The sequence below is a fragment of the Dreissena polymorpha genome, chromosome 5 (assembly GCF_020536995.1).
Source record: "Dreissena polymorpha isolate Duluth1 chromosome 5, UMN_Dpol_1.0, whole genome shotgun sequence".
In the NCBI taxonomy this organism is placed as follows: Eukaryota; Metazoa; Mollusca; class Bivalvia; order Myida; family Dreissenidae; genus Dreissena; species Dreissena polymorpha.
In genome coordinates, this window is record NC_068359.1 from 82,647,416 (window position 1) to 82,659,764 (window position 12,349).

General features: G+C 32.9%; 2 protein-coding genes across 2 annotated transcripts in view; one reads left to right on the top strand and one right to left on the bottom strand.

The window, feature by feature from the left end:
• The window catches only part of LOC127881997 (polyamine-transporting ATPase 13A3-like), a 563,467-nt gene that overhangs the window by 176,007 nt on the left and 375,111 nt on the right, over positions 1–12,349 (bottom strand). The gene's annotated exons all lie outside the window — the stretch shown is intronic.
• LOC127882014 (uncharacterized) lies at positions 640–3,073 on the top strand. Its single transcript, XM_052430394.1, has 5 exons — positions 640–758; positions 1,298–1,514; positions 1,705–1,830; positions 2,157–2,219; positions 2,379–3,073. Exons 1-5 carry the CDS (start codon positions 735–737, stop codon positions 2,468–2,470), a joined length of 522 nt encoding a protein of 173 aa, XP_052286354.1. The 5' UTR covers positions 640–734; the 3' UTR covers positions 2,471–3,073.

Below are 12,349 nucleotides of genomic sequence, written 5' to 3' on the forward strand. Positions count from 1 at the left end.
AGCGGGTAGTTATATATATTAAACTAACGGTGTGACATTAAATATTGCAATACCATTAGTACTCAATTTCCTTTAGCAATATTTGAGTTTTTATGGATATAATTGAAATTTGCAACTCTGTTTTAACTTTAAAATCAAAGGTACGATTTCATTGTACTAGTGCTTAGTATTAAAACATATATATATATGTAAGTTTGCATAATTTGTATTTTAGTATTTCTACTACAACGACCAACTGTAGTTTTGCCGACATTATCGTTTTATTTACTTTCAAAACATTCGTGGCTGGTAGTTTTTTTATAAACCATCAGTTGAAATTCCCCGTTCAATATATTTTATTATCCTTGTAAATAGGTGTGTGAGGGTCGAGTGCATCCCACTTCACAGCACTTAAGCGTCAAATAAAACTCGCCGAAATATTCTATTCGGCACTTGAATCGACGCTTTATCCAAATAATCTCTAGTAGACAAACTGAACCAAGGCTCTACACAATATAAAATACACAATATAATCAGGAGTTATCAATAATCATGACAATTCATGTTACAAGTGCTACTTGTAATCCATTTAAACGATTATTTTGTTTAAACGTTTCAATTTTGATAGTATGCATCTTATTATGCAATAACGAACAGCTATACATTCAGTGCTTAACACCGTCGACTTCAGAACGAATACTATTTATATATATTTTGTCAAACATTTTTTCTCTATATCATTGGACTTGTGTCAGATGGATGTTGGCTTGCTATACAACGTAAGTTTTTTGTGTAATTTTTCCATCTCGACTACATAAATACAATTATAAAGTGTATACGTAAAATTTATAATAAAACTATACTTAATGAATTATAACAATGTTTCATAATATTATGGTTTTACATAAATTTTATATTAACAAAAGTAACAACAAATAGCTTTAATTCACCCGGTCCAGTGACTCATCACATTCATCAGCAAGGTTTTATTACTGTTATGAGGATTTAAAACGCATGCGATACGTGTCACTGGACTTAAGTAAATGCATGTGGATTGGATTCTGATATAAATGCAACCGTTCAAAAAAGGTCTTGCTTAACAATTGACCAAGGTCATGGGTTCGTGTCATCGTTAACCAAGTATATAAAATCGATAAGACATATGAACACGATATAGTGTATTATCTGCATACGTATTTACACAGTGTGTCTAAGAGCAGTATTGTTTGTTGCGATTTTTTTAATGCTTTTGTGCTAAAAGAGTCTTTAAAAGATTTCAATATTAACAGTATATTTTTTTACTGTCGTTTGACAATAGTTCATCGTAGTCGTATATGGAATGTCCTTATTGTCACCAGTCGCTTTTAATGTGCGTGAAAGCCTTCAAATGACAGAGCCGATAGTCGATTTGGCGTACGAACGAACGAACAGAGAATATAAACTAGCAATCCATCTACTGTGGTCCGATGTGCTGAGATTAAACACACTCTATGGAACTCGGCTAATAACACATGCTGTTTGGATCGTTATTGAGGGTATAATGAATGCAAGGTGCATTTTAATTTGATTTCTTTATTAATCTTTTATCCGAATATTTGTTTGAGTAATATACAATGCTACTAATTCTGGTAAGGTTCTATTCATATGGACAATTTTCGCTATGTTCTTTAATGTTTATATTAATTAAATCGCAAAAAATGAAAAACACTTTGCGATTATTTCTAGCGCATGATTTACACCTTGCGTCTATGGTTAGAGAGTTCGAAAGTGTGGCCCCTCTCCTGGGGAACCTCGTGCATCAAAGTGAACTCAGGATCGCACTGGGCACAGAAACGTATGAACTGAACAGAGGTATGCATACATAGCTCACAAATACAATTTGTATCAACGAATGAGGCCATGTATTAAATGGTGTTTTTATAGGGCAATACAGTGGTAACCAAGTTCCGTTTGACGCATATTAACTTCCTGTTTGTAAAGAACAATGACGCCATGCATGTCTTAAGAATAAACTATGTATACATTATTATATTTTGTCACTATGCAATTCAACTTTTGAACGTTTTGAAAATGAATAAATATGTATTATCACTATGCCAAATATGATGTGTCTATACAACGTGTTCCGACATTAACTAGTTGAGCTAATTCGTGCAGTGCAACTATTACTATTTAAGTGGCAGCCTTTGGACAAGTCAGCCTTCACGAGCGAGAAACAGATGCGCTTCCATGTGAACTAGGTATTTCTAATTTGTAAACAGGAAATCGCAACGAATTAAATTTAACGGTAGAATTTAAATAAATACAATGGTTTAAGTTGTCAATCTTATATTACATTTAACTGTTTGCCAAGTCGACAAGTCGAAATCAATCAGCTGATTTAAATGTTGACGTTTCAGTAAAAACAACAGTCGACAACTTCCTTCAGAAAATGGTGGTTATCAGGAACGCGTTTGGTCGCACAGTGCAAACATTCAGAAGACTACAATAAACTTCTTCCTGAGTCCACTCGATTGATGCTTCATGAAGGGCCATGTAATCAAAACAGTTGTCTTCATAGAATTTACACAAAAGTGCTTATTCATAAATTACCATAAAATAAACAAATTCTCAACTTTTGTAATGTACGTTACTTCTAGTTTCTTGTTCATCGCAAACAAAAATAACTTTGAATACAAATATATACATGTAATTACAAGTAACATTAAACAATATTAATGATTAACATCGAAAACAAACGAATAGTTCCGTTAGATGAAAATGTATTTAATGATATTATCATTCATATATATGGATTGCGGTTCCTAAGATCATATTGCCAGAAAAATATAATTAAATGCAATATCGTTTTAAACTGCTATTTATGTATTATTGTAACCTAAGCTTAATCATGTTTTACGATAAATTCCCGATATAAATATAAAAACTCGGATTCTGGATTGTTTTATCTCAGCGAAACACTGCACCATTAATTGTTAACATCGTTCTAATTTTAAAACTATGGAAAACCAAAGAAGAAATTGCATTTCCCTACTCTATATTTAGAAATTTCTTTTGCTTATAGTCTAATTCTACATATTACGCTTACATATGTTAAAGGGACCGTCAACCACGAATGACGAAAAAATAAAAGTTCTACAATACCGTACTTTTTTTTACAATTATTAGTTTATATTGATTAAAATATCACGACTGTTAATTACATTACTTGAAAAAAGTTCATAATTTCAGTATATTCCGTAATAAAATTTCGCGATGTGAAATCGAAAGTACATCGCGAAAATAGGTGACGATATACACACAATAAATAACGCAAGTAGATTGATCAATCTATATATAAAATATATACAATTAACTGCGCATGCGCAATTTGCATTACTGGGTTTACCATGTTAAGATGGTGATCAATCTACTTGCGTTATTTATAGTGAACTGATAGTTACCTGTACCCAGAACATTTATTACCGAATATATTGAAAATATGAGACCTTTACAACTTTTTTTCAAGTAATGTAATAAACCAGTCGTGATATTTGTATTAATATAAACTAATAATTGTAAAAATACGGTATTTTAGAACTTTTCTTTTCTCGTCATTCGTGGTTGACGGTCGCTTTTACACTTTCAATGGGGACATCGCATTAACCTCTTAATCGGAATGCGATCAATACATGTCACATGTAACTGTTTTTCAATTAAATGACTCATATTTCAATTAATCATTCGCATCTTTTGTCTTTTGATCGTATGCTGTATTTTATATTTGTATTTGCATGTTCAGCTTCAGTTTGAAATATATTATAGTCCAATATACCATTAGTATACGTATTTTTACTTTCCATATGTTTTTTCTGTAATTTTTTTTTAAGTATTCAATAAACCGAAACATATTCCATTTTGTACACTTCTTCCAAAGTGTCATTTGATACATTGTTTGTTTTCATTTGTTGTAAAGAATGTGTTCATATGAAGATACATCCGTATATCTTATAAATGAAATAACTGGATATTTTCTAATAAAAGAATGATTTGTATCATTTGTATGATTTGACATTATAAAGTTTCTAGCTCATACTATTGTTAAGTTTCTTCTGAAATAATGTGATTTGCAAGAGAGTTAGTTAAGCGTTAAAGTATCGGGTCATCATAACAGTTTCCTGACTATTTTTCGTGACGAAGTGTCTAAAGTATTTACGAGGAACTTGGATCAATTTAAGGGCAACATTATGTAGACATTGTATTTTGTTTTTCATTCAATTTTTTCTCCGGTATGGGGACCTATTCCCAATCGAAAAAAAAGTATATAGTTTTCTCAAAGAAGCCCTAATATTCCCAAAGGAAGGTTTCCAAAAACAAATAAATATGTACTTTGTTTTTATATAAGTCTCAACATTTAGTTCGTCTTCCATCTAATTCTATAAATTCAACTTGAGTTAATGTAATATTAATATCACTTTTACTCAAAATCTTAAAGTATATTTGGAGCAAACAAATGTCCCAATTTTAGTAAAAATAATGTGATTTTTCCCAACCCAAAGGGACCCGGCCCCAATCCCAAAACAGTGCAAAAAACACACTGGTAGATGATAACGTTGCAGGCGCAGTTTACATACTATAATTGATTGATCAACTTTCTGTTAATTTCGTCTAGTTCCCACAGTTAAATAACTTTTAATAGTTGTTTATGTTTTGTTCTGAATCGGAAAGCATGGTTGTTTTTTTTAATCACATCCATAGAACGTTCTACCTAACCAAACATACCTCTTTTGCCGGCCTACAACCTCTTATGAACAAGGTGCCTCCTTGAAATATGATTCTAACGGAATATTATTAAAAAAGATCCAATTCAGACGAAACTATGTGTCTTTTGATCGGTGAAAACAGCGTCAATAGTTTACCAGATTCGCAATAAGCATATGCAGAGACACGTATAAATGTGTTATTTTTTAAATACATGCCTTAGGCTCATAAGGCTCATAAGACATATTTATTGTTATGTTTCATCTTAGGAGAATGTTTTAAAATGTGCTATTAAACCTAGACCAGTTTGACTCAATCTCACTACTAAGATACCGTAAAGAAACAATGGATTGTGTATGTTAAGAGTCGTGGTGGAAGTCTAAGCTGCTTACTACATGGGTGTTTGCTTTGAGAGAATATATTGTCGTCTAAGTGTCAAACTGTTACCACTATTTTCGTCTAACACTTCACGCTCTTTGTTTTCTTATGACAAACAAATTACTCAACAGTGATTTATACCATTTATTTACCATTTATTTTTAAATGAGCACATAGTTTATACAAAATTTAAAAACGAAAAATGAATACCTGCTCCAAGGATTTTATGTGCGTCTTAATGGACCTTAATAGGGAGGATTGTATTGCATTCGTTCTTTTATAGTAGTCAGGAGGGAAGATATCTTTTTCCAAAATACACTAAACTAATATTTTAAGTGCGGGGTTTCTATTGTGTTTTTATTGATCTAATATGTATGTGTATAACAAGTCTAACACAAGACAACACGATCCCGTTTGTCGTCAAGTTTAATCAGCTCCAAAGCCACATTTTTGTTTAATAAAAAAGGTCAAAATGTTTCGCAATATTCGCAAAGTCGTTTACACATGAACAGCTGTTGGGTATGGAACATACGTATTTGTCAAGTTCATTGAAAGATCAATATTAATTTTCAGAAAAGGTTAATACTAATCAAGACACTGGCCAATAACGAAATCAAGGATGTGGATTAGCGTCATGATATGTCGTAAAATAGAACAATATACGGGAAACTTTTGAACTTTTGACTGTGAACCATATTCTAGGAATAGCTTTTACCATATTTACGAAATATGTTTAATAAGCTGAATTTGTTGATCTTTTGGATGAGGACAATACAGGTTCAGATTAACAAGACAACCACAAAAACGTGTGATATAAGTATTCAACGAATGATGACCCTTTTTTAAATTGTATACAAATATCAAATACGTTTATTATTTATAAATAAATTACTGGCTAATGGATATGAATTCGATATTGCTGAGTATAAAATCCGATGTGCTGGAAGAATTGACGGACACTTTAATCCGTTCGAGAGTTCTTACGCCTGTCAGCGCATCTCACAAAGGCCATGTGAGTTAAGTTTACATTCCCGGCGAATGTGCGTTATGCGTAGTGTTTCGTCATCTACTAATTTCTTCCAAGAATTCTGGTTCTGTCAAAGCTCAAGGTCATGCAAAAATTAAAGTCATATTATTTTCAGTTAAAAATAAGTAGCTTCAGTTTCTGGTTATAGTTTGGAGTTTGTCTCAACTTCCGTTATTTTATAGGTAATGTAAAAGGGAGTGCTTTCCCAGCACAGAAATGGCAGTTTATTTCTACTCAAAATATTTCACATTAGCTATTGTATAATTTCCAACTTAATTTATTTTCAAGTATTATAACCACTTTAGTATGCTTGCCTCATAAATTAACTATAATATGATTAACTTATTTTCTGACAGCATAATGCAATCATACATGTGTTTTAGTCCTGAACATTCTCATGTTCAACAGAGCAGAAAATAACTTTTCGGCGTTGTGCACAACAGTTAGCTGGTTTGTCTTTGTAATAAACACATACTCTCAAACCGTAAATCAAAACGTCAAGTGGGTACTTATGCGTCTGACACTACGATTGCGTCCTATAACGGTGGTAACATGTACATAATGAGTTCCTCAAACAATACACTAAAAATCCGGATGATTCACATTTAAAAAATAGAATTTCAGTCACGGTACATAATTTTTAAGTGCATTTAATATTAGCCTGTCGATTGGACATTACTAAATGAATGTGCATGATATTCAAGATTCTTCCTTAGCTAAAATTTGACTGTTTTCAAAACGGATACGTAATAGCTCAGTCAATATGTTTACATTTACATATTTAGCAATAACAAAATGATGATACGGCGATACACCCACTAAATTGAAGTTTAACGTGTCAGTATACAGAGGCGTATCCAAACATTTGTAAGAGGGGGTGCTCAAACGGGGAGGGTGCGGGAGGGGTGTCGCCTCACGTCGTCGAAACTTTTTTGCAATTGCACCTTGAAATGATGCAATTTCCTGCTATCTATCTAATCAGCATTTTGCAAGATAAAAGTGCATGTAAAAGAAACAAGAAATTGAGTTCAGACCCGAAGTGTGACAGACACACAGGGTGAATCAAATGTCTCTTAAACCACTAAAGTCTTTATCGAGAATTTTTGTAACAGTGTTATATGGGTGGACCTCCTATTTAAATGATTCAGTTTCATATAAGCAAAGTAATTCTTCATTTTTGAGTCCTTTTTTATTTCAAAAACTATGGATGAATATCAAAGCAGTTAGCCCAATTTGTAAAAAATCAACAACAAATTACTTGCCATTCACTAAGTGCGCTGTTGAATTTCACTGGCAATAACTTGTTACTCAAAAGGAATATCACTCTCAAGAGCTAATAACAGGTTTTTTCCCTTCTTTGTGATCCGCGGCAAAACGGCCCTTTTCCCATGGATTTTTTTATCCCTCTGCATGTAAATTTTCCCCCAGACTTCATTCCCCCCCCCCCAATTTTTTTTAAAACTTTAAATACATAAGTCAACCTAAACCATTGTAGAAAATACAACATATTGCATAATTAAATTATCTGTTGCCTTGCATTTGTTTTAAAAACAGTACAATATGTTAAATTGATTATTTAAGACTTTCCTTATTTTCCCCAAAATCCGGCGTTTAGCGTGATTTTTCCCCCCAAATTGCTACAAATTAATATATTGTTTTTTACAAGTCACATATGGCAGCTATTTGTAAACATTTACCTATAGCTTAATGTTCTGATGAATTTCAATAGTTGAATGTATCTCCTTCAACCAATCACATAGTGCAGTTTATCACTTACAGTCAATGAAGCGTGCAGTTTAGCTGGCGAAGGTTAGATCGTCTGTACACATGCCTGGGGGCTAATTACACAAATCGACAGCTGTTTATGGCTCTATTAGGGGCATACGACAGGAAATACACAAGTGAATTGAAACTGTAAGGGTTCTTTTTTTTTTAATCATATCTAGCCAGACAGTTGGGGGGGGGGGGGGGGGCTAAACTAGCCCCCACCTAAATACGCCTCTGGTATAAACCTTTACATAAATATTACATCATCCTATAATAATTTTAAGAAGTCAGTTTTAGAAGTTGATCCAAAGATAAAGGATTTCACAACATAGTGTATAGTCTTCTTTGGATTTTTATTTTTTATTTTTTGGTTTAAGTCGGTACGTCAATACGTGATGTATGTCCAACATGATTAACACATGCATGAAAATAAAAGAAATACATACATTCAATTTAAAATAAGGATGTAGTATGTATACAGTTAACCATTACATGTTATTATTGTAAATGTAATCACTTGACACTCGTTGATTTTTTCCTATAAAAAGAACAGCATTATTGTTGTTCAGTTACCAATACACTATACAAACAACCATGTTGTTGCAGAAAGCAGTCAGTCAAAAGCACAGACAAATGTACTCAACCACTAATAGTTGTTGTCAACCTTTTTTTGATACGGCGACTCATGGGCTACTATATACAAGACCGATATGTATGTTGCTAAACGAGTATTTTACCTTATTGCATTCATTTTTTACTGTATTACCGAATTTGTGCTTTTATTTTTTATCAACTTTTTATAGTTTACAGGATGCATTTCAATTACATGATATTTCGACATTAACGTCCGACCTTTTGAGTTCTTACTGAAATAACTATAACTGAAATGTGGTCTTAACCCATTTATGCCTAGTGGACTCTCCCATCCTTCTAAATTGGATAAATTAATTTCCAAAATTAGGGATGTCTAGTATATTTATTTCTATAATTAGAATATTACTTACTGAAATTCCTTTGAGCAAACAGCGTAGACCCAGATGAGACGCCGCATCATGCGGCGTCTCATCTGGGTCTACGCTGTTTGCAATGTCCTTTTATCAGGACGCTAGGCATAAATGGGTTAAGCTGGAATGGACAACCATAGAACCCAGGGGAATTTCGATCTGTGTTAACTACTGATACAACTCACATGAGCCTTGCGAACCTGGGTCGTTGAGGTAGGGCCACCGAAGCATGAATACTTACAACTAGGCTAACAAAACAGCAGTGAAGATGCCAGTACTGATTACAATCAATTTATTTTAAGACTTATCTGGTCAAATCCAAGCAAATGATTAATGAATATTTTATATGAGAATATCACCTTAAGCAAAACACACAAAGCGTATATTGTAATGATTGGTGAATTATTTTATTTCTTGCTTTTTTCCTTAACACAACGACTGTACCTATTGACTTCCTAATGTTGTTATAAAACCGACTTTAAAGCAATGTACTTGCATAAACTATTTGTACCTGCGTCACATATACTCCCTGGTGTAATTAGGACATTGCCCAATAACATGCCTTCAATCTATAATATACCTGGGCGAATATGTGTCGTGTAGGGACGGTGAAAAATTTCAGTCAGAACCATCTAAAATTGAATCAGTTATATGATATGTAAATAATGTGATTGGGCAACGTCCTAGTTCCAGCAGCGACTAGAAAGCATGACTAAGGTCGAAGATCATAGAGTTTCAATGATTTCAGCAAAGAACTATTTTCAATGTCCACTAATGGCTTCGAAGAACACTTCCTAATTTATAAATGGACTTTTTAATGTAAGGCCAGCATTTTTTTATTATCTGTTTTACGGGAGCGACCGACCCTTTTTTTCGACAAATACAAATAAAAATAAAAGTCACTTTCGTTTTTTTTTATTTACATTTCACCCGCCGACCTAGTATTTTGTCCAAAACTTGAAAAAAAATGCGCAGATTGCCGAAAGTTTTGTTCAAAATTTGTTTAGAATACGGGTTTTTTCGTTGTGCCAATTCGACTTGTAAAGCATCAGCGATTTGCATTGGCTATTGCAGCCAATACCACACGCTATTAGCCAATCGGTGAGTATTTAACAAATGATTTTCATATTGCATTTCCGAAATGGCGGACATTAATATCAACGAGACAAATGTAGCATATTTTAAATTAAAATTAATTGAAAACGGAGCAGAAACAATTTAAATTTGAAAAGATAATCTTCAGAACACCATTGTTGACATCATGCCCATATTATGTGATACGAAATTCCAAATAATAATGAGTTTTTGCAGATGATGCAGAGGTGTCACCATCGATAACTTTCGGTGTGTTAAAAAGTTTTGGGTAGGTTTAATAAATATGCGTATTTATTAAAATGCATATCCTGTAATATTTTATAGATAAAAATCAACATCTTGAAAATGTCCAAAAAGTACTTCAATACGTTTTTTTTATAATGGACATGAGGACTGAACCACAGGTGCTTGCATCAATAATCCCATTCCCCACCCACCCATATATATATTCGTTATTTAGAAAAAAAAAAGTATGCAAAACAGCTTCTGAAGAAAATAATATTGGGTCCCGATGTTCGTTTGTCCGTCAAAGTCACAAGAAAGTTTTATTTATTTTTCTTGACATTATTTTTCAAAAATGAGTTATTATTTAGCCGAAATATGATGTTCTATCAACTGTTAATAATGTTTTCATACTGCAAGATTTGTACTGCAAGGAATGCAAATATATTTATCACACCTCAGACTCTGTTGATAAATGTGCTCAGTGCCATCGTTTGGCCGTTTTTGGGGCCGAAATTCGGCTCCATTCCCACCTTAAAATAGTATACGTTTTTCCCCTATTTCACCTTAAAATTCCCTTCTCCAAAACAACATTTTTTTTTAATACTTTTATACCTATGTTGCCAGCTGGTATCTTGCTTTAAACCTTTGATTAAATGTATACTTATGTAAATTACATTAAAATAGAGCAATATTAAGTGTTGAATGATTGGTGAAAAGATCTTGTAAAATTCCCCTTTTCGCCGAAAACGACGAGAAATTTCCCCCTCTAAGGGCCCCGGCCCCAATCCCCCAAAGTGTAGCAAGGGCCCTAGTGCTCAATCGGCTCTATGTATTTGTTCCAAGGGTTATTATTATCTTTACATTTATATAGCTCTCTCTGTTTATTATATATCCAAAACATGGCATTGCTATTTCTCCTTAAAATAATACAGATAACACATTCCATAGACATTTTCATTTAAACTTAAACTGTGAATAAGAGAGGAACAAAATAATATGTGCACAAGTTTACACCATTTTATTTTGACAATACTGTGAGTCTTTTTCGAAATTTTAAAAATAAAATACTATTTTAAAAATTTAAATACAATTACATAATTCAAAAGTTGTGTTCTATATATAATTAATCTTGCGAGTAAGTTATATACAGTCAGCAGAGTAATTCTACTAGAACAATTTAAATTCTTGCTACATGTGCTATTTAATTCTTTATACGGCTTTCACTTAAGAAAATGTTCAGTGAAATAAATCTAGGTTTTAAGGTATATTGTGTCTTTTACCTCAATGTTTTGTTTGGGCTAATGTGAAGCCAATGGACATGATACAAAACCTACGAAGATAACCGCCATACAATGTCACATACAAAATAATTATCACCTAACCCATGCGTGTTGAGAGAATAATATGGTTTAACTCTTTATTATATAAGTAAATATAAAGCATGTTAAACACGGACGGGTTATTTTTAACTCTAAATGTATGATTTGATCTCACCTAGAAGAAGAAAACACTAACATGTTACACACCAAATATTGAACCCCTGACCCTTGCGGTGTCTGTGTTGTTAGGGATTATCAAAAACATTAATCTATATAAATCAGTTGACCCCTGAAGCGCAAACAGTTTTGACCATGGAGACATGCTTTGAGGAAACTTAGCAAAGAACCACTATATGGTTGGCATGCAACACAACCAACCAAAGGGCCTTGCGGTTTCAGAGAATGATTATATTATTTATATTTATAAGCAAAACAGTAACCCCTAGGGAGGGCAAATTCTCTGCATGATTTGAACAAACTTCAAAGAGAACCTCATAACGATGTTACACACCAAATATTGTAGTCATGCCTCTTGTGTTCACTTGACATATACAAACACTATATATCTCTCTGAATATAAAATGAAATGCAGCACATGTTTTTATAAGTCTATAACTCACGGTTTCTTAAATAAAATATTCACATTTTATGTACTAGAACTTTCACTACACAAAGTTTGGATCGAGATCAATTCAAGCGCAGTCTGATCAGGATCCAAAGTGTTCGCTTAACATCTTTAGAAGTACTGACTTAATGACAATTATGTTGAACAGTTTGGATCCTGATCAGACTGCTCTTTTGGAGCCAAAATTGTC

Coding starts and splice junctions, on each gene's coding strand:
- LOC127882014 (XM_052430394.1), top strand. CDS start 735: ATGGATGTTGGCTTGCTATACAAC. Junction 1,831..2,156: donor AACGTATGAACTGAACAGAG/GTATGCATACAT, acceptor TTACTATTTAAG/TGGCAGCCTTTGGACAAGTC. Junction 2,220..2,378: donor TGCGCTTCCATGTGAACTAG/GTATTTCTAATT, acceptor TTGACGTTTCAG/TAAAAACAACAGTCGACAAC.